Source organism: Rhipicephalus sanguineus, chromosome 2 (assembly GCF_013339695.2).
Source record: "Rhipicephalus sanguineus isolate Rsan-2018 chromosome 2, BIME_Rsan_1.4, whole genome shotgun sequence".
Classification (NCBI taxonomy): Eukaryota; Metazoa; Arthropoda; class Arachnida; order Ixodida; family Ixodidae; genus Rhipicephalus; species Rhipicephalus sanguineus.
In genome coordinates, this window is record NC_051177.1 from 134,279,562 (window position 1) to 134,303,108 (window position 23,547).

At 45.0% G+C, this 23,547-nt stretch overlaps 1 protein-coding gene across 4 annotated transcripts in view; it reads right to left on the bottom strand.

Moving 5' to 3' along the window:
* LOC119383684 (uncharacterized) overlaps window positions 1-23,547 on the bottom strand; it is a 111,407-nt gene that overhangs the window by 451 nt on the left and 87,409 nt on the right. For all 4 annotated transcript variants that reach the window (XM_049412619.1, XM_037651960.2, XM_049412620.1 and 1 more), the window contains 2 exons: window positions 20,472-20,540; window positions 12,517-12,561 (listed from right to left, as the gene is read on the bottom strand). In XM_049412619.1, coding sequence (XP_049268576.1) covers window positions 12,517-12,561; window positions 20,472-20,540 — 114 coding nt within the window. The remainder of the gene's footprint in view (window positions 1-12,516; window positions 12,562-20,471; window positions 20,541-23,547) is intronic.

Here is a 23,547-nt window from a genome sequence, read left to right on the forward strand (position 1 = left end):
CGGATCCGCCGCAAGGGCGAAGCACTGCATGCGATAGCAATGCAGTTAAAATATGCGAAGAAGTAAGGGTAGCAGCTAACTCCTGCAGCCTGCAACCCGGCGTACCTGAACAAGATGCCAGTATGAAGAAATACGGCTTCTGCAGCGAGCGAAGCCGTGTTGTCTTCGTGCTGTCTATCACTTCGTCGAAAACAGAGCGGGGAGAGCATTCCTTTGCTGCGCTCGCACGTTTTCATTCGCACAGAGAATAGACGACGGCCAGGGCGATGTTATAGATTTGGACATTATACGGAACATCAGGGTGCGCCGACGTCATTACCGAGGGTTAAAATGCACCTATAGTGTCCATGTAACTGATATCGCAATAAAAATTACCTTTAACTGCATATATGATGTGATGACACGTGCCAAATTACTTGCACATTTAAAAGGCACGCTGCACTGTGTGGCCCCCCTTACAAAAATGTATGTACACAGTCTATAGACGGTCTAAAAATAGATTTAGGTTGTCTATAGACTGTTTAAATATATTTTTGTAAGGGCTGGCAGCTATATTGACCCCGTCGATTTTTTCGCGATATACCATACGTAGCAGATAATTTCAGAAGCAGATGGATTTAACACAGTCCGTGAAAGAAATCACAATGTTACGTCTAGCAACGAGCAGGATGTCCACTGAGTAGCGCTGGAGCTCTTTGATCAATTAGCTTCCCTCAAGAGACCTTCCTCCCGGCGTATCATCGTGTATTCCAAATGAATCGCTTATATAAGGTCAATGCCAACATCGAGCCTTTTCCCACGGTCCGCCGGATGTATCGTTACAGTCAATTAGTACGCAAGCATTCAGAGGAAATATCGATGTGTTTAACGAACCCTTAGAGTACACACTGCGTTTCATTCGAATGGAACATTGATGATTTACATTGATCAGCCTGCACACGTGATGTAATATCGTTTCTCAATTTGGATCATAAATTGGGTTGTGTTTTAGTAAGCGTTTCATTTCAGCTTCGTACCTGTGTAATACAAACTGAATAAGTTCTGCATGATCTATCATATCAGAACGTTTAGAAAACATTTATACAACGCACTATACTCGGGGACAACTTTTTGTAGCAATGAAGGGAAAGCTACAGCGCCACAATGCACGTGTCCTACCGCTACTGAATGTAGTCCCACAATTGCATCCGTATTTTCTCCGTGAGATATATAAAATACTCTTTCATTTTCTACATGTAGCTTTCTGAGACGGAACGCAGCGCACACAAGCGAGATATTTGTATTTCTTTTACTTTAAACGCTGTCACTTTGCGGTTTTGCGTGCTTGAAAAATTCGCGCCTTTTCCCCATACCTTATGGTACATTCGACCGGTCGTTTTCAAGCGCTCCGCAGGCGCTGAAAAAAGTGTGTAGAATAGCAACTAACCATTGCTACTAATATTATCGGGTAAAAACATGATCAGGAAGGAGAAAGATGACTTGCATACCTGCTTGTTCTCGTTGAAAAGGTTTAAAGCTGTCGAATTCAACAGTTTCAAACACAGTCAGAGCGCTCTCAAACGACCAGTCGAATGTACCATTAGATGCCAAGCAGCGTTTGCGTCGAAATGCAACGCGAGCCATCACTTTCCACCGCGTTACGAGACGCGCGCCAAACCGGACCACTTCGCGTAGCAGTACATGTGCAGACGCTCCGCCCCCGTAGCTTTCCCTTCATTGCCACAGAAAGCTGTCCCAGAGTATAGTTACGAGTATAGGCACAGAGCGTGGCTCAAAATATCGCACGAGTATTATATGCAGTAAAAAATGCGCGACATCCATGCCATCGACGTGCACCACGGGAATGCTAACCAAGATGGTAGAAGTATGTCTCGTTTCCAGGAATGGCATCATGTGCGCGTAATATTGATTAACTGTAGGTTCACTAAAACACAAGTTTTGTTACGCACCACAAACCTAAGTTTATGTGGCGTAACAGGCGAACCACAGCTCATATTTTACAACGAATAATGTGAAGAGTGACAGATAACGAAGAAACAGCGCACCGATGTATGCTGTTTCTGTGTTCTTCGCTTGAAAATATATTCGTGGTGTCCAGCTTCCGTGCTTGAAAATTCAAGTTGACAGTGCAGAAGTAAACAGTGAACTGATGTTACTCTTCCTTGTATACCTCGGACAAGGTACCGATTTGATTTATTCATTACACCATCAGGCATTATAGCGGGAGGGCGGCAAAGAGCATGCAAACATGCTAAAACATATTATGTCTAAACCCTCCTAGCTGGTCCAGCTTTCCATTACAAACTATCGACCGCACTAGCCACTTCCGTGCCCCAAGCCTCAGGCCTGGCCGACCCGACCTTGACCTCTCGATCACAGACCGTAAACTGTTAGATTTCATACATGAAGGAAATGTGTTTGTGTATTTGTGACACTGCGCCGTACTATGCCTAAAGACAGGTTTTCAAAACAGAAATAAAGTAGCGCTCTCAAATGTACCGCAGAAACTTCCAAAAATATTTTCGAAAACAGTGTGGGAGATATCGAATGGACCCGTATTTGACATATCGAACTGCTTCTCATGAGCGTACGTCGTACACAATTGCAAAAGCATTCAAACTATCGAGGATCATTGACTAACAAGACGCCAAATCAGCGCAAACATCGTAGTGCGTAAAGAGGTAAATGTATACTTAATTAGGTAACTCCAAGCACGGGTGTCGCTTTCGTGGTACTTTGTCGCAAACCATGCTCTTAGATTCATTTACGACATCCGCTTCGTCTAACTCTTTAAAATCGCTGGGCTGGTTAACAGCGGAGAAATTGTAAGAACTGTCTTAAATAACAATAGAAGATTAGGTGCGTAGATGTCTTGGCAATGGCCTAAGACAATTGAAAAGTTAATTGTCGGTCAGAGATAACAAATATACTATAAGGCTGCGATCCAGAGGAGGCCTTCTATATAACAACATGAGGCACCAAATTCTGAAATTAAAAGTGACATGTTCATGGGTGATTCGATGCGCGGAGTCGTATTGCATGCTCGAACCTATCCAAGCGTTTCATTACCTCGATGTGGTATTAGGGCAGAACATTTCCCCATGATGACTATGGATCCGTAGTGTCCTAATTTGGCGTAGAAATTGTCTACATCTTTTAACCATGGCAAAATGTGTCTTTATTAGTAAATACGCACCTAATTACACCTGCGAAAGCCGCCACGTTTATATATGGTAAAATAAGAGAAATAGAGGGTCAGTAGAAAAAATTAGCCAGCTTCGCATGAAAGGCGACAAGCCTGAAAGATGTGCGGAGCTGGGCAGCCTTCTTTGTTTCTCTTCGGTTTTCTCTTTCTTTCCCCCTGTCTTCCTTTCTTGTCCTCAGTGTTTAGAAATATCCTTAATACTTGGTGTAATACTCGTCGTAACAAAACAAATAGAAAATGTCCAGTTTTTTTTCTGTGGTTTTTTTCCTCTTTATTAGTATTTATTTCTATTTTTCCTATTTTTTCTCATTCGTTTCTGTCCATTTCTATCTATCGCTTGCTTCCTCTTTTTTTTTCTCTACTTATACGTACTTTTGACTGCGCTTGAAAAGTGGCAGTAGAGTTCTCTCTGGCGCGAGCGTGCGCTCAGTATGCTGCAGTTACTATGCTGGATGTAGTTTTGCCTGCGTTAATATCGTCATCAAGGCGCTCGAAGAACAAAAAGGAACAAGGCTCCTCTTTCGTGCGAGCGCGCGCTAAGATTGGTATGCTTTTCCAGCGTTACGCCAATTTCGACGACAGCATGTCGTAGGCGACGAAAGCTTACGAGAGCCCGGCCCCCTAGACTGCTTTGCACTTAATATACATGCCAGAAGATTGCTGCACTCGTATTGCTAATCATGAGACGCTTGAGCGAAAGCTGTCATTATACATTCTAGCGAATGGTTTTAGAGCGCAGCTCTTAGGCGCCCGTCCCAGTTGTGAGCACCATCACCATCGCCGTTGGTGGCGTAACCGCACGAACGAGTACGTGCCACAAGAATTGGGCAAGCCCCACTACAGTATCCAACGAAAACGAAGTATCAGCCACAGGAATTGGGCAAGCAAAGTTGTGGGTAGGAGCCAAGAATTAAGGGCCAAGAAAGAAGACGTGCGTTGCCAGAAGGCGCTCTTTCGCCATCGCTGCGCAGAAGGATCACATCCAGAGCCTTCTTAACAAGTACCAAGCCATGCACGAGGCCCTGGAAACCACCAACTATGATTCAATGCGCAGTTCTGGCAACATCACGGCGTCGTGGACAATGCGGAGCACATTTCGGTTCTCCGAACAGGTACTCCTCTTTCCACCCTCATGCCACCCCGCACCGTGCAGGAAAGGTGGGTGAATTACTTGAACCCATGGGTGGCGTCCATCCTAAATTCAAAGATGGATCTTCAGATAGTGCTTGACACGTACGAATGTACCGCTTCTATCCTAGATTCAAACATGGATCTTCAAATAGTGCTTGACACGTACGCACGTGCCGCTTCTATCCTATATTTAAACATGAATCTTCAGATAGTGCTTGAAGCACACATGCGCCGCTTACAAGCAGGGATAGGTAAATAAGCCCAACCGACGTATGTCCGATCTGAACCGGCCGGTGCAAAAAATTGTCAACGAGAAGGGCGACATGGATTACACCCAGGCACTGACACATGTGGATGTGAAGATGCTCAATGTGATTAAACACTGGTATGCAACTGTACATACATACATGGTCTCTCTGAAATTGTTTGTCTCAACTTATCGCAAAATCAAAGCACCTAAACATCTGCGCTCGGAATTCGCATTAGGCAGTACCGTAATTGTCAGCGATTTTTTTCTTTAGTCGCATGACGTGAAACAGCATACTGGAGCTAGCTTAGGCAGAGCAGAACGTGCTGCCGCAGACGGCCTTAATAAAACGTTGCTTTCAGCTCTTTAATTTATTTGGGCGCCATTTCCTAAAGATGCTTCTAAGAATGTTTAGCTGTCGACACAATACGCTGAGACACGCTGAAGAAATTGTGACAGATCGCAGAGTTGGGAAAGGTCGAACTACGATCGGTTGTTCCAATAAATGGGGCCTGGCCTGGAGATGTAATTGACTAGACTGAGTGCGGGATTTCAAACTCAGGCCTGCCCAATGTGATAAAACCAGTGTATGAAGGGGTGGTCATCACGCATGTATGCCGCCTCGGTAACAGCTGCTGCGCGGAAACCGTCATGGAGGGTGATTCCAGTCCTATGCACTTCAAGGTTGGTCTCTTCCGACATGTCATGCGGCAGTTGGTCCCAAAGCCACTTCTGAGCCATAAGTGCTTCAAACTTTGGACATGCTTTAAAAGTGCGACATAATTCGGGCATACTGTATGCCCCCGGTGTGTTGAGTTGCCCAGGCTATACGTCTGTCGTGCAACAACATTTAGGTGCGGCAACTCGCAAGACACTCATAAAGCCTGTGGGCTTACATGCGCAACCCAGTGAATTGAACAGGGCGCCTCTGCTCATGATACGTTTACGTGCGCAGATGCGAGAGGGGTTGTGTTGGAAGGGGGAATTTTTCCACTCCCGCTGCCTTTCGCGCCCTGCGATGATTCTGCCGCCCATAGGCCCCGATTCCCAATTCCCATTTCGTGGGGCGATTCGTTCTCTCAACCCATGAACGTGCGTCCCTTTCTAGGGGGCCTCTGGGTCTTCCGTCTTGGGAGGTGTCGCTGGCCACATCTCGCCGCCGTCATCAACCCGGCAGCGCCATGGCCATCGAATGTCAACGACCGCCCTGGACCGGAGTCCCAAAGCCGCTGGAGGTGAACTGAGCAGTTATCACTCCCTCGACGTGTGCTTGCAATTTTTTTAAGTGTTGTTTTCCCTCCGTAGTGTGGAACGCTCCTCCACTGAGATATTCTTGTCTAAATCAGATGTACTGCTGTATTTGTTGCAAATGGCAGATTTGTACCAGATGTCAATAAACACCTCCAGTTGAAAGACTCGTCTCTCCTCTCATTGGCACCAAACCCGCCGCGGTCACGACTCTACGTGAACTACGGAATGTGGGATCATAGCTCTTATTAGACTGCTGCGTTGTACTAGCGAGTGTGAGTACCCTTCTGATAGCGCACGTAGCTATACAAAGGAGGGACAGGTTCGCACGCGCGGATTTGAAGTTTGAAGTTTATTGAAACATCATGAAAATACAAGTGGCACGGTTCATAGGCATTACAGAAGGAGGTACCGACCCTATTGCAAAAACCAGCGCCGTTCCAGTACCTCCAGCGTGATACCAGTACGTGTCTTGGCGCTGGACCGCACTGGGAACACTGGTACACGCTCGAATTCACTGGGACTCCGGTGAAAGCACTGGGAAAGCGCTGGGTCGCACTGGTAGAGCCACTGGCTTTACCGCTGTGACGCTGGCGCTCACTGGGAAGCGCTGGAGATGCTGGATTTCGCACTGCCGTACGCTGGCACATACTGGAGCCTGCACTGTTTCTGCCAGTGCCGCGCGCTGCTTTCAGTATCATGTAAGTCGGAATGCTTTGGTATCGTTGAATATCGAATGTCTGATTCGATGGTACCGATAGATGCTATCCTAACGGGTCCCAAACATATGTCACAAATTCTTGCTTGGCAGAAAAAGACGAGGAGATACGCACTATTTTCATGATATACGTTATATGATATATATGCGAAATGACGGTCACTTTTAATGTTTCCCTGTCGAATGTGGAGAAAAATATGTTAATACCCCAAAGCAGCCAACACTGTTCATTTTGCTTTCTACCACGCTTTTTTTATTCATGCAGTGCGAATAACGCCGTTAATTCTTGCGGAGCACGTAGCTGCAATATGAATACACATTTTGTGCATGCCGCTCATATATATATATATATATATATATATATATATATATATATATATATATATATCAGTTTTGCATCCGCGATGTGTTGCGGTAATGCCTTCATATTGTAATATTTATAAGTCTGGAGGCGTTGGTCTGAACATACAGAGCAAATCGTGGCTTCGCGACTGCTCCCAACGGAGGCTAAAAAAACAGCCGTCGTTCGATATCGCCACACCGGAAACGCATCTCGGGCAATTCTTGCACTTCCACTTACTTCAGGTATACGTTAGGTAACAGTTAAAAAGGTTTCGAGGCTAAAATGCCGAAACTTCACCATCGCAACTCATCTGCGCCGAGGTCGGTCCTACCCAGTGCGGCTCCCAGCGAGTGTTAGGCCTAGTGTAGTGGCCGAGTCCGTTTACATGCCACCGGCGCATCTTGGTTTAAGTATACGCAATTCCAACGTCTAAGATTTACTGTAAAGTATAGTCTGGACATCCGTTAACCTAAATTAACCATTTTTTCTTGTGTACGGTGTCTGCACAAGGAGCGATGACCATCGATGCGATGGGCTTTCAGCAACAAATGCTGGCTCACCGAAAGCAGCCGGCCGCACTCGCCGGCACTTTCGTGACTCATACGTGAGAACACATACCTGTCAACTGATACGCGTTAGTGAACTAACACACCGGCATCTTTTTTCAACTAATTGTATTTGTTTTTGCGGATCGGTTTTATAGTTGTAGGTATCAATAGAACTGCAAGTCAGAATACAGGCACGCCCGCCCCGCAGTAATATCGTCGCTCGCGCGAAAAACTACTCATTATGAATTCATGTAGGCGCGTGTTTAACGAACGAGTCATCATAAAGCTTCTGTACGTGTTCATCATTAGCAAGGGCGAGAAACGGCTGTGAAAAATCGGCAGTAACAGCCGTCAAGCTGTACCTTGCTCCTCGATACATTTGACATTTTTCGGAGTTAAAACGGAAATTCTTAACAAACCTAGCGCTCTTCCCATTTTGGGCATTACATTCGTTGCTGGCCACCCTTTGTTTGTGTCTAATAAAGACGCAAGCGTGATTTGGAAAGGAAGATCGCGTCTTCCTTGAATACACCACACCGAAATATGAAACGAAACGCTGTCTTACTCTGTTGACTAGCCCTTTTACAACGACGTTGACGTGTTTCAGCGTGGCGCAGTGGAAGAGTGCTCGCTTGGAGATTGAGTGGTGGCGAGTTCGAATCCTCGTGGTAGAGTGGTTTTTTTTCTTTTTTTATTGCACTAATGCTTTGTTTATGACTTTCTTTACTAAGATATTTATGTAGGGAACGTAGGCACCACCGTTTTACCGCTGTAGAACCGTTTTGCGCTTGAGTACCCAGCGCCTCCCAGTAAAACGCCGCTCCAGCGGCCCAGTATCCAGCGTGACGCTGGGCCCATAATCAGGCATGGCACTGGACGCTGGTACCCAGTGGCGCTGGGTTTTGCAATAGGGGAAGTAAACACTGTCAGGGGGACCTCCTAGCTATATTGTATTGACTGAATACAGGGCAGGCAAGTCGCGCGCGAAAGAAAAGCGTATTGGAAACACGAAATCGAAAAAAAACAAGAACAAAAAAACAAATCAATAGAAAAAGAACAGGAAAAATAATTCAAAAGCATGAAGTGCAACAATAATACGTAAAATTTGTTGTGTTCATTTTAATTAAGAATCGCTTTAGGCTGGATCTCAAGAAAGCCTTAAACTCAAGAAACACATTGATGTTTTTAAATAGTGAGGGATAGCTCCATTCACAGAGAAGCCTCAGAAACAATCTAGCGTCGATGCCACCTTCGAATGAAATGCTTACACACGGTGTTCGTGCGCTACTTGAGCCAATGTCATTAACTTCAAGTAGAAAGCCCAAGAGCATAAGAAGGCTTCTACCAGCAAAACCTCTCCCCGCGTTAGACTGGGCGGCGCTCAAGATTTCTCAGCCTTCTAGCTGTCTTCACGCTCCGTAATGAATGCATTATTTTTTTCATTTTACGCATTGGTCAATTGCAACACAGCGTGCATCATAATTTTAGTACGACGATCATTAAACTTAAGCCATTCTATCACAGGCGTTGCGCTAGACGAATACGTATTGGACAACCCCTTGATCTTCAGGTGAATGGGGATATGGTCGCTTCCATGTGTTTGAATGTCCGAAAACCGCTTGACACACGTGGGGAGTTGCGTGACACGGAAAACAAATCAAAGCAGCTGCTGTATGTAGCGCGCCGCAGAGAGTTAGGATTTGGGTCGTTTAGGAGGACGACACCATCACTGGAGATGAATGAAGCTGGGTGTTTGCGCATTGCGTTCACCCTTGAGCGTCACCAAATGGTACAATGTGCATTCAAGTTGCCAGTAATTCCCCAGCCCCCAGTCTTTTGTCGTCGAATCGACTTCATGGGGCTGCTGCACACATCCACGAGTGCAAAAGTGACCTTGCAATTGTTGACAGCAAGCACACATACCGATTGTCATTGTTTCAAATTGTGTTGAAGACGAGGAGTGGCGCCATCATCATTAGGATCTGTTCAGTATGTTCGAATAAAGAAGAGGTTGACGGGGGGCTTCACCATAGGGACGGCGGGTTCTCTTTTTCTTTACATTTTGGTGCCTTGAAATCCGGGAGAAAGGACCTTAAGAGGTGAGACCGAGCAGCCTTTACGATTTGTCGAGTGCATCGATAGCCTGGAGGACTGTCGTGACGCCGCCGTTGGGTGAAGCTGATGTCCGGCGCCTAACCGTCCCCGAGACCCAGGTCTTGAAGAATGTAAGCCCGACACCTGACGGATCTTCGTCGTGCAAAACATTTGTGATGGATGCCACGCGGACTCTGACTTCGCCTCGCAACGCTGCCGGACAGTAATTCGTTACGTATCTGACACTGGACCGGATCATGGAGGCCCTATTCGAAAGGCGGAGTCAAGTACGGAAGGCCATCACGCAAGCCATAGGAAGCATAGAAAGTCTTCTGCACGTGGAGCGCCCATCAGTAAGTAAGTTGAATAATATTCACCGAATTTTCATTGACCAATATCGGCTTCTCAGAGGAATTGATAACGAGGTCGAAGAGACAGTTGACATTAATCATTTGGAAGCGCAGATGGAAGAAGCCGACGTTTATGTGCGTCAGATTATTCTTGCAAAGGTCAGAGCAGAATGGAAGATCGCGGACACATTAAAAGCTCGGCAGGTTCACTTGGAATCAGTAAGGCACCGAATTAAAGCAGATGTACAGCGCAAAATACTGTCTGTCTACGTCACCACCACCTAGCCAATGCTTACTGAACAGCAATCTTGTCGCGCAGAGGTCAGACAAGTCCGCCTGCCAACCATTAGCTGAACGTACTAAACGCCGCAAATGAGCGCTTCTACTACAGAAAAGACCATTAAAGAAATTCACACAGAAGGACAACCTTAGCTTCTGAAGACTTCTTGCATGCCTTCAGAACTCTTGACAACGTGCAACACTGAAGAAGCTAATAACAAGACAGCTGCAACAACACAGGTGTGCGTGGTGGAAGAGATTCCTATCATAGAAAAGCGGGAAGACTTGGTGAGTCCAAAAGGTTGCCTACAAGATGTTAAGGATCCATGCGAGCCAAGGACGACAGATTAAGGTGTTAAGTCCTCAACGCCGCGCATACAAATGCCTAGCGGAAGCAAATCAAGGACAGTTAAAATTGGGGGACGCTTAAGCTTCGCCTTTAAGAGTTGAACGCGATAGCGATATCCTGCCCCTAGTGCGCACGTCCAACACTACGAGTGTTTAACAGAATGCGCGCAATAAGGTAATGTAATGGGTAGCATGCATTAAACCTGGTGCAATTATGCGCGAGAAACTTTTTCGAATCTGCGATGCACCCACTACGTGGTCTTAAGGGATTGCGCGCAGTAATGCGTGTGCCTTTTGTAATGGGTGGCTGCCTTTAAACCACCAAGTCTTTATGATATTGACGTGGTGTGACGCCCGATGGCAATGTACACTTGTACCGCGCAATCTTACTGTCATATTACATCTCGTACTGTGACACCTGTATACAGGACGCGTATTTTTGGGAAGCATCAGTTACTTTCAGTGCAGCTCCAAGCAGAGGCGTGGCTGTGTGGTAGAACACCTGCTTGCCACGCAGACGGCCTGGATTCGATTCTCGCACAGGCCGAACATTTTTATTATTTATTTTATTTGCAGCTTTTTCGATTTTTCGGTCATGGACAAGATGATGATTTTTCGCTCACAACCAATGGTGCCGGCACCGACGCCGACGGCGGAATTTCCGCGATACGAGGTCTTAACGATATCGCGCTAATACAGCGAAAAGAAATAGAAAGAAGACCATCAGGACACAAAAACAAGCCCCTTGTACTGCGTATAGCTTCGGCTCTTCGAGAAAGCTGCAGACGGCAAGATCGAAGACAATGCGGATGAGACAGCTTATATCAGCTAAGATGCAAAATACCTATACAGTGCCAAAGCCACGAATGAGACAATCCAGACCAAGGCAGATGAAGACTGATGCTTCCAAGGCGCAGCCAAGACAAAAGAAAACCAAGAAAACTTCCGAGAAATGGCTACCCCAGAACCTCGTGTAAGTGTCTGCATTGTGGACGTTCATGCCAACGAAAAGCGCTCATCGAGAGCGCAAGTTCACCAAAGGCAACGCGTTCAAAAGCACGGCTATGGAACAAGCGTCGGAAGCACCACTGGGAGACCAGGTGCAGGAAAAAAGCCCGGATGATCCCACATGTATTCACTTGGACTGGATACAAATACCTACGAACAAACACTGTCTACATAGAATCCATTTGTGTTAGGTTTCATCATCAGGCATCACTTTTGGTCGCGAATTGCGTAGAAGACGAGGAGTGGCGCCGTCATCACTAAGATCTGTTCACTATGTTTGAATCTATGTTTGAATAAAGAAGAGGTCGACGGGGGGGCTTCACCACGGGGACGGCGGCTTGTCCTTTACAGTCGTCGTGAGGGTTTCCGTCGTGAGACACTGGATGGACGCCATAAGGATGCTTTCGGGGAATAAAAACAATGAAATTGCTACATTCGATGTTTCTTAATGAGAAGAAAGACCCGTCGCCCAGTTATGTTCTTCGGTATGGTCATTTTGGTTCACTTGAGAGAATGATTTAAAATAGGTGTAGGCGAACAGTGGCGGAAATCAGATACACTGGATCTTAGACCTCTGACCGATCGATCAATTTCACTGGACGATCGACGATTCTCGGATCTGTTGTGGAAATTACTTGTGATTGTCGGTCATGGCTTCACTCGTGGCTTGCGAGAACTAGGCTCAAGGCGTACAGCCGTTCTAGCCTGCTTGGAGCAGATTACATATCGATGCTTCCGAGTGCACTTTTGATGCCAATCACAATATATTACACCATAAAAATAATTTTACAATCTATAGTGTCGATGCCTCCCCAGTAAGTGAAATGGGTTTTGATGGAAGCATGTCATACAATGCATAACATACCTTAATGACAAATGACGGCTATCATGAGGATATATTCGGTGTGTAGGTGCCATTTCTCATTTTTTTTTGGTTTGATTAGGTTCCCTACACAAAGAGTGCCATTCGTGAAAGGGATGACATTCGTATACATACCTCTGTATCCCTCGGGTCCTGACTGAAAGCCGCCTGGAGGCGGAACTGCAAGCACAAAAGACCGACACGAATGTACTCGTAAGGTGCATTAAAAAAATTAAGAAAACGACACCAGGCCACCGCGCAATATGTGGCTCAATGGCAGTGTAAGCCGTGGGACTGGATTTGAAAATGCATGTTGTAAACTGTTTTAACAGGTTTACTGCAACTACTCAGCATAGAAGGAAGTGCTTTAATGTATAAATATTTATCGCCATACTGTCGGATGTGCACTGTGTTCCGAAATAAACGTTGCAAATAATAATTATTTACGATGACAGTAAGCGCACTTTCGTGGCTATAAGCACAGAAACCACGTAACATGGCCAGATCATGGCAAGCAAGTGTTATCGTAGTCTATACATTGCCTGCGAATCTATGAATGTGCCCGGGCTATCAGAGTCATAAATAGAGCAATAGACACGTTCCTGCTGCTCAGCAACTGCAATGTAGCCTGCTACGGTTGCGACGCAATAAAGCTTCCCCTTTAACCAGGTCACAGAGGGAGCTATGGCCAGGCCGCTACAGATGACTTGTGCATCACCCCTTTGTGCAGATTGGGTCGCTTAATGGTCCAGCTGTTGCGCTATTCATGCGGCGTGACACGCGGAGCTATGCTTCGCAAATGCGAATGCACTTGTTGACGTTACTTCTGATTACAATCATGACTAATAGTGGAAGAATCATTCTTCAAGCTACGGCAGCCTTAGGGTAACCACTGATTACACAAGTGACATGGCGTCATATCTTATGCGAAACTATCCATCAACCATGCAACGTTTGCAAATACGAAGCTGCTTACGTGACTCCTCGGGAGAAAGCACGTGGACGCCACTGTTGGCGCTGCCACTGCTCAATATGATAACGAATTGTGGTATATCTATTCTGAGCGGGGGCCAGCATCAATACCCATAAGCCTTACCTAGCAGGGTTCGTGTACGTGGTCCAAAACTACGCATTTTTAATACGTGCAAATATGTGTCTGTTTATTGCACTCATGTCTCAAGTAGAGCCACTGTAGTTGCTGATGCTGATACTGATGATGATGAAATTCCCAGGATTTGGGTACATCTCTACGTGCGCCATCTCTCCGTTGCGGCAACGGCGTCCTGCCATAACTGAATGGGAAATAGGCGGAAAAAAATCATATATCTTGAAAAAAGGTAGTTATCAAAAAAAATTCGGCAGATCCCACGCACTGTGGGAATCGATGTAATGCGAAGCAGCCAGCAAAGAGCTACATACATCGCCTTGTTTGTCTTTGAGACAAATGAAATCATTCATGCCATGGCATCTAGTCCACCATATATCGCATGTTTGCCATGCACGCATGCATGCACAATCTAGTGTACACCATGCCAATGAAACGCATATTCTGGTATATAAATGCGTGACCTGTCGTTTATGTTCATCACGCACTCGTGTCATGCCATACCAATTTTGGTATATATCACGTTAACAAAATGGCCGGAAGCACACCATGACAGTGGCATGTAAATCATACCGTGCATGACATGCATAACATGATTCGCATGTTAAGACCTCTCATTTATGTTCGTCATACAGTCACATAGCGCAATACCAATTTTGGTGTATATGAAAGGAGCAAAATGGCCGCGAGTGAACCATGAGTAGAGCATGTAAATCATGCCATACATGACATGAATATTTTGGTTTTTCATGTTACCACCTGTCACTAATGTTCATCATACAGTCACATCGCGCAATACCAGTTCTGGTGTATATCAAGCTATCGAAACGGCCGCGAATGCACCATGAGCGTGGCATGTAAGTCATGGCATACATGGCATGCATGTCATAGTTTTCATGTTACCACCTTTCATTTGGGTTCGTCATACAGTGACGTCGCGCAATACCCATTTTGGTGTATACCAAGCTAGCGAAACTGCCGGGAATGCACAATGAGCGCTACATGTAAATCATGACATACATGACCTGCTTGTCATGATTTCCATGTTACCACCTCTGATTTACGTTCGTCATGCAGTCGCGTCGCGCAATACCAATTTTGGTGTGTCAAGCAAGCGAAACGGCACGAGTGCATCATGAGCATGACATGTAAATCATGTTGTGCATGTCATGCATGTCATGATTTTCATGTTACCACGTCTCATTTCCCGTCGTCGTACAGTCGCTTCGCGCAATAGCAATTTTGGTGTACATCGAGCTAGCGAAGCGGCCGCGAATGCATCATGAGCGTGGCAATTAAATCATGACATACATGACATGCATGTCATGGTTTTCATCTTACCAACTGTCATTCATGTTCTTCATACAGTCACATCGCGCAATAACAATTTTGGTGTATATCAATCTACTGAAACTGCCGCTAGCGCATCATGAGCGTGGCATGTAAATCAGGTCGTACATGACTTGCATGTCATGATTTATATGTTACCACGTCTCACTTACGTTCGTCATACAGTCGTGTCGCGTAACACCAATTTTGGTGTATATCACGCAAGCGAAACGGACGCGAATGCACCATGAGCGTAGCATGTAAATCATGACATACATGTCATGGATGTCATGGTTTTCGTGCTACCACCTGTTATTCATGTTCTTCATAAAGTCACATCGCACAATACCAATTTTGGTGTATATCAGTCTAGCGAAACGGCCGCGAGTGCGCCATGAGCGTGGCATGTAAATCATGTCATACATGACTTGCATATCATGATTTTCATGTTACCACGTGTCAGTTATGTTCGTCACACAGAAATGTCTCGTCATACCAGTTTTCATATGTATCCCTTCATTTAAACGGCCGCGAGCGCCCCAAGACCATGACATGTAAATCATGCTGCACATGATATGCGCGTCATGATTTGCATGTTAGGACGTGTCATTATGTTCGTCATAAACTCTTGCCGTACTTGTTTTGATATATGTGAAATTAACGGAACGGCCGCAAGAGCCCAAACGCCGTTGAATGTAAATCATGCTGTTCATGACATGCGTGTCATGATTTTCATGATATGACCTGTCATTTATGTTTGTGGTAAGGCCATGTTATGACAAACCAATTTTGGTATACATACGATTAACGGAACGGCCAGGGAGCCCAAAGGCCGTGGAATGTAAATCATGCTGTTCATGACATGCGTGTCATGTTTTTTATAATGTGACCTGTCAGTGTTGTTCGTAATAAGGCCATGTTATGACACACTAATTTTGGTATACATCCGATTAACGAAACGGCTAGGAGAGAACAAAGTCGTAGGCGGCTAGATAGATAGATAGATAGATAGATAGATAGATAGATAGATAGATAGATAGATAGATAGATAGATAGATAGATAGATAGATAGATAGATAGATAGATAGATACGCTCAAAGTCGCAGACGTTCGCTAAGAAATGCTTCGCATTTAAAACGGCTCCGCGTTCTGTACAGCAGAGGCCGACTGGGACATTTTGATAAAATTGTAGTATCGCACTACAAAGCGTGTGGCCTCCCAGGGCAGTTGAACAACGCCCAATAGAAATACATGGAGCCCCATTGTAAAATATTATGCACTCTGGGAAGGCATGTGGGTTTTAGTGCAATACTAATTTTAACAATATGTTTACATACGTATCTACTGTATAGCACCGGGAGTCGTTTTTGATAACTATCTTTTTAATTAGATATGATTTTTTCGCCTATTTACCATTCAGTTACATAAGGCGACCACTGTCACCGACGAGAGGTGGCGCTACATGCACATGCTCCCAAATCCTGGTCATGATATTTTTAATGGGACGAGGTTCGAACCTGGGCCTTCTGCGTGGAAGCCCAGTATCCTACCTAACCATTCGTAACGATTGGTCAAGTTCAAAGCTTCTGTCTACAACAGAAACAATATGACGGGATCATAGAGTTTTATTGTGCAACTCTAAGGCTATGCAACTCTAAGGCACCTACTTAGCTGCACACGTGTTGATGGTGATGACTCATGGCTAATGTCTTTGTAGTGGGTGGGCAGCTATAAAACACCCACCTGTTTTGCGACACTATTCTGAGTGTTTCGTGTGCTGTTCATGCTCTTCAACAGTGCTACGTAAAATGAGAGCTGGTATAAACAAAATTATCATGCTCCAGATCTGTTTGTGTGGGAAATGAAGTTTCAGCCAGTAGTAATACAGAACATGCGTTTACAGAAACAGAGTGACCTGCCAATCAGAAGAACCCCTCACGGACAGTGAATTCTGGTCAAGTGACACTATTTACCTTTGGAAACTCGGACACTTTATGCTATTTCACATTTTGTCCCTCGCAAAAACGAGTTCCTAAATACAGAGATAATGGTTGTGAGTGTTCATCTGAAATACTGTTTTGCGAAAACAATGGAACCGCTTCACATCGGATGCCACATCTTGTGAAGTGTACATCGTAAGCTCCCTAGAACTTGTTTTATCTGGGAACCTTAGTATTCCCTTATTACGAGGGCTATTCGAAAAGTAAGGGCCGTTTGCTAATATTTAGGCATTTACACGTCGGAATGAATAATTATTTTTGCAGCGCCATCTGAATTCCTCGCGAAGATACTGATGTTATTGTTCTGATTCAGTAGTCGTCTGCTCGTCGGGGAGTGCAAACGACAATGTGTGCAAAAATCGTTGCTCGAGCCTGTTGTGAAGTATGCGCTGTAATTCGATTTTTGGTTGCAAAACGATCATTAGCTTCTCACATTTATGCGGTGTGGTGCCTAGTTTATTGATATAAAGTGATGTGTGAAGGAAAGGTGATAAAATAGTGTGGAGACTTGACATATGGCCGCACGAATGTGCGCCCCGAAGGTAGGATTGGACGGGTCACAATCCATACCAATGAAGCTCTTCAACAAGTGTGCCGGGAATTGCTATTAGATCGACGACTGACAGTCGTCTTTCGAATGAATTTCCTCTTGTCAGCCGAACTACAATTTGCACGATTTTAACTGAAAAGCGCAGATATCACACAGTATGTGCAAGGTGTGCGCTCAAAATGCTTACCGACCAATTCAAACATAAAAAAAATCCGAGGCAGCAAATTCTATTGCAGATGGACTAAAGAAACTAGTGCAGCAGTACGAAAATGCTTAGAATTTTACGGTGATTATGCAGAAAAGTTAAGTAGTTTTGTGCTAAACTAAACCAGCCAATGAAACGTTTTACTAACGAATATTGCTTTTTTGAGAACCATACGGCCCTTACATTTTGCAGAACCCTCGCGCAAGCTCCGCACCTCAAAATGCTGCGTTGGAGGTATTGACATGTTCTACCACGACGTTCAAGCGCTGCTGTTTATTATTACCGCTGTAAGGTGAGGGTAGCGGGAAAGAGAGAAGCGATTGGAAAGCGCCTGATGAACATGAAATGTGCATAACTACATAATTTCGTCTATTGAGCAGCTTAATAGCTGCATGGTAGCCTGCTCGGCGCACCCACATTTATATTTGCCTTGTAGCACTAAGCAAGCGATTATATTTGCCGGTCGAACTTCTGCATCCTATATGAAGCATAGCATGTGAATTAAAATGCAACTGTAGTGGAAACAAAGGCTCAAAACGCACTTTCGATATCATATACTCGTCCGAGTTTTTCAATACATGACTGAGCAAATCTGACGAAATGAAAGGCTACAGTGTGAATGATTGCGCTAGTGGTACCTTTTTTTCCGGTGAAATTTAATCGAAGTCATTTTGAAGTGTGCCTATGCTTCTTTGGTCAGGTGTAACGTTGTTCTCTGTCTATACCTACAGTCGACGTAATGTATTAATACAAAATTCAGTTTTCTGTCAGCGATGCTGTTTGTCCACTTTATTTGCCCTGCGTCTTTCGCACTGTTGTGCCTACACAATGAAGAGCTTTCAGCGTTGAGACAGAGAATATTGGTAGTCCCGATGTTCTTTGATCACGCTGGTTTTGGACGGGAGGTACGCGCTTGAGAAAAGGTTTTCGCTCACTGTGTGTCACACTTCCATCTTTGCGGTTCTTATAGTCTACCAAGAAAGTACAAATAATAAATAAAAGCTTATAGGCGATTACCCTTCACTACAAGTATTCTTCAAAATAGCTATTGAAAGACGCTGGCAGTGACTGTGCTCGCAAACAGCACCAGGAGTGTGATTTAAAATTACTCGCCATCACCAGTCAAGGTAATGTAACGTTGAGTCGTGAGATCCTTTAAGCCTACGTGCAATTCAATTTCCACTGTGGTACATGTATTGCGCATTTAGCATATAATTTTAATTTCCTCATACTTTTCAACGAGTGAGTGCTCAGCTGCCACGTTTGACCAGTGAGTCTCTTCGGTCGTAGCACGTCACATTCGCTTACTTTCGTTTACTAGCATAATGGGACAGTCGGTTTGAACACAACTTTTATCAGCACGTATATCTATGAATTACGCTAATGAGTAATATCATCATGTCTGAGGCCACGTCAGGTGCAGTTATATCGAGGACGCTAAAAATGTAAACGCTTGTTATCCTCCTAAGCACTGTACGTTGAAATAACTAGAAGTAGCTTACGTTGTAATTGAGGAGCTTCGTGCTATGTGAGTTGACATAGAGCAGTAAGATACATAGAGGTACAACTACATTAGCCAGCCATGCGCATTACCCAAATCATTCGCCATATTTTCTTCACCGAAGTGCCGCTTGTAGCACAGCCATCAGTAGGAGGCATCTTGCCTCCTTTGTTAGCTCCTAGTAGACGCAACTAGCCAAACCAAGTTGTGTACACAACTGCATAGAAAGCGTCTCAAAGGGTTAATGTACATTCGGTGAGAGGATAATATTCCACCATGTAACATTATTTCCATATATTATTATGAATTTTGAAACTCTTTTACAGGTGGTGCCAAAAGCATTCAGCTTGTGCTGCACCACACAAAGGTACTAAATATATATTTGCTTAAATTTTACCGATCGCCTTCATAAAATGTGCGAGTCAACGCATGAGTAGGGAGTTTTAGCTTGTAACGTATACTTCTTTACGTTACCGTTACCAGATTACGTTTATTGTTTTACCGGAACTCGAGTTTTAGTAAAATTTTTTAGCTGCCCAAACGTAAACCTTTACGTACGTACGTAAACCTTTACGTTTGCCCAAACCACTAAATGGTGATGATAACAGCAGTTAAACTACATTTAATTTAGATAATATTGTATTACGCTGCGGCAAAATCATTAGAGAGGATTTTAGCATGTGCAGTATCCTGGTATAAGCGAAGGGGTGTAGCAATACTGCAATACCAAGTTACCGCGCGATGGTGTCGACATCTTGTGACGCTTCTCGCAACCACAATCGTGGACACGTTTGTTTTCACTTAGTGTTCTTGAGGGGAAAAATGATTAAAAAGGCAACTCATTCGTAATAATGCCGCTGCAATGTACTTACATTGGAAGTAGAATGTCCCATGTTTCTGCAATAACAATTTTGTGCTAGCGCCACCTATCCAGCCTGTCAGCGTCTTCAGGCCTCACTTGTTTGCGGACTCGGTATTCTACGTCGCTCTAGCCTCGGTAATCCGGCTGAAATAAGGTGATCGTAAGTGGCGCTCGCACTTCGGCTTATTTTGACTCGGCGGCTGGAGTCTCCGCGAAGCGGATATCGCGAGTAGCCACGGAGGTAGATTTGCGAGATAGGGCCGTAAACGTAAAGCCTATCCGGCGAGTAGTTTACGTTCCGTAAACGTTCGCGCATGCGCAGATTCCACCCGGTATCCGGTAACACGGTAACGTAAATAAGTATACGTTACAAGCTAAAACTCCCCAGTGTCTTCACTCGTGTGCTCACGAATTTCCCTACTTTATTCGCACTCATTTTATTACATTTGGTATGTTGTATTGAAATTCGTGCAATTGGTTATATGAAAGGGAAGGTGTGTCACCTTTTCAAAATCCCGTGGTGTAAAATGGCACTTACCAAAATCCAAAGCAGTGTTAATTGCATCCAGGCCAAGTAGCGTCGACGTCTGCAGTCGACTTCCGAGAACTAAAATACAAATGCAAACATTACGCCCCAGTTAATCATATAACCAGATTGTCTGCACACGCACACACACAAGCAATCACACACACACCCATATATATATATATATATATATATATATATATATATATATATATATATATATATATATATATCAGCACGTAATAAAGTGCTAACAAAGGACCCGGAAATAAAAGTTCAAAAAAATCAAGCACGTAAGGAAAATTGTTCCGTGAAGGACTGTCGTTTCGGCCGCGGGACCGCCCTTCGTCACTCCGACGAAGGCCGGTCCCGCGGCCGAAACGTCAGTTCGTTACGGAACAATTTTTCCTACCTGCTTGATTTTTTTAACTATATATATATATATATATATATATATATATATATATATATATATATATATATATATATATATATATACATATATATATATATAATTCTGCCGAAGGCCGGGCCCTTGGTCGAAACAGCAAATAAGGCTATTTTCACTTGCGCGTGAAACACGCTGTTTCTTCTATTATTCCCGGATCCGGCAAACACCTAGCCGTCGAACATCACTGACTGATTGGCATCAATGACTTATCAAAATTCAAGAGATTAGGTTATAAAAAATTGTACACTTAGCCCTCCGACGAAATGTGAGAACATGAACATACGAAGTTCAGAGAGAAGAGAGAGAGAAGAAATAGTAGAGAAGGAAAGGCAGGGAGGTTAACCAGTATAGGACAACCGGTTTGCTACCCTACACATGGGGACAGGGTGGGGGAGATTTAAAGATGGAGAGGAAAGAGAGAGAGAGAGAAAGATAGAAAGATAGCACATGACACAGCACACATAGAATCAGTCGGTCACTCTTGCGTGGTAGCATAGCACACATAGAAACAGTCGGTCACTCTTGCGTGGTAGTTGGTCACTTCTGCGTGGTACGTGACATTTCTGTCACAGGCGCTTGGCCAAGTTCGTCGCTATCAAAAACCTCAGCAGTGCCTTCGTCGCCTTCAGTTGTGATGTCTTCTGTTGACAACATGCAAGTATTGTTTGAACAGACATTGGTCTACTATCAAGGCGCGCTAGAACGGACGCCAATGACTGTCTCTGAGCATTATATACCGGACAGTCGCACAGGACGTGGTGTAGCGTCTCCTCGCAACGACAGGCATCGCAGAGAGCGTTGTCGGCCATTCCAATTCGAAAGGAATAGGATTTCGCAAATGCCACCCCTAGCCACAAGCGATAAAGCAGTGTGGCCTCTCTTCGGCGGAGTCCAGTTGGCATACAGATATGCATCAAAGAGCACAGGTGGCGTTGACGATTAGTCCGGTTGGTTTGGCTGCTTGGTGGGCACCATAGAGCGAGCGTGAGTTCAAAGTTTTTACCACAACTACGGGCTGTACAGAGAGCCCATAATGCGGCGGTGCAGAGAGCCCATCCCCACGTGGGAGCGGCCCGCGGCGTTGCTCTAAGAGTAGCGTTTCTCAGAACCCAATAAAGTTCTATGTCCGTCTGTCTGTTTACTTGTTTAACAAAGCAGTTGGTTGTCTTCTGACTTGCGGCGGAAGCTCCTACTTCTCATTGAGGCCAATTCACAGGCCGCAACGCTTGCAAAAACAGTAGTTCGTCTGCAAAACTATGTATACGTAGTTTTGCACTATATATATATATATATATATGTGCACTACAACTCTGCCGCTCGGAGATTTGAACAGTGCGAATTTTGCGTCGTGAATTGGGCGTATACCCGGGTACGATTTAACTGTATTGACCCAAGAGCTCGAAGTTATTAACCATAGACAACGCAGTCTCTAAGCTGACCATGGTTCATAGCGTTAGGAAAAAGGACCGCAAATTTGGCCGATATGTCACCATAGCGGCGAGACGCATTTTTGCATAAATGGCTTTGTTAACAAACACAACTGCTGTGTATGGGACGACACCAATCCAAGCGAGGTTTACCAGGTGACAATGCATCCACTGTTACAATGAGCGTCTTTGCTGAAGCGGTATCGTCGTTCTCTGCTTTTGTAACAATGTGCTAAAAGGCTGCTTGCCGCGTTGCAGTCGTTCAAGCACGTGCATTGCCGTCCCGTGTCAGGGTGTGAGGCGCCATGCGCTCCGACACACCAAGGCGATCGACGAGACGACCGTGATGGTTTCGGTTGGAGACAAAATCCTTGAGGTGACAAAGGCATCAGCGCGGATGTTGACACGTCACGCTAATTAAAAGCGGTGAGGTACTTCGGGACGGCGGACCTGTTGAAGCGCCCGATGTCCGCGTGTGTGCCACAACACCTTGCGGCCTTCAAGTGTCAAGAAAGGACCCCTTTGATGCCGCAACGGGAGATTGCGGTGGCTACGTCCTCCTCGAGTACGTTGACCTGGGCGGGTATGGGCAGCACCATTCATTGTGCTCTGTGTAACGTGATTGGACCGTCCCAACTTGGAGCAATACCCCCTCTAGGAATCTGGCGAAAAAAGTGGCTTTACAAAGAGCCCCCGCGAGCTCACTCGGCACGAGATTTTCGTAATTTAACGCATGTAAATAACCCTCTATCAAGTTTCTCTTCCTCCAGCCTCTTCATCTTCGTTCTGAGTTTCCCTTGCCTGCAACGGCCGGTCGCAACAGCACGCAAAGTTGCTGTTTGGGGCTGATTTAGGCCGACGGCATCATTAGTCCGCACTTTTTTGAAAACGGCATTGGTGAAGACATCACCATCAATGGCGAGGGCTACATAAAAATAATAACCGATTTCACTTGGCCCGAAATGAAGGATATTGATGTAGACAACTTAAGGTTCCAGCAGGACGGTGCTATGTGCCATAGCAGATACCACGATGGGCATTCTGCATGAATGATTTGAAGGTATGTTTATCTCTCGCAGAGGTAACGTGAATTTATCACCAAGATCGTGCTATTTGACCCCACTAGAATTTTTCTTGTGGTGTTTCCTGAATTCCAAGTCTATGCCATTAAGCCGCAATTGAGCGATGCCCCTAAAGTCATCACAATGCA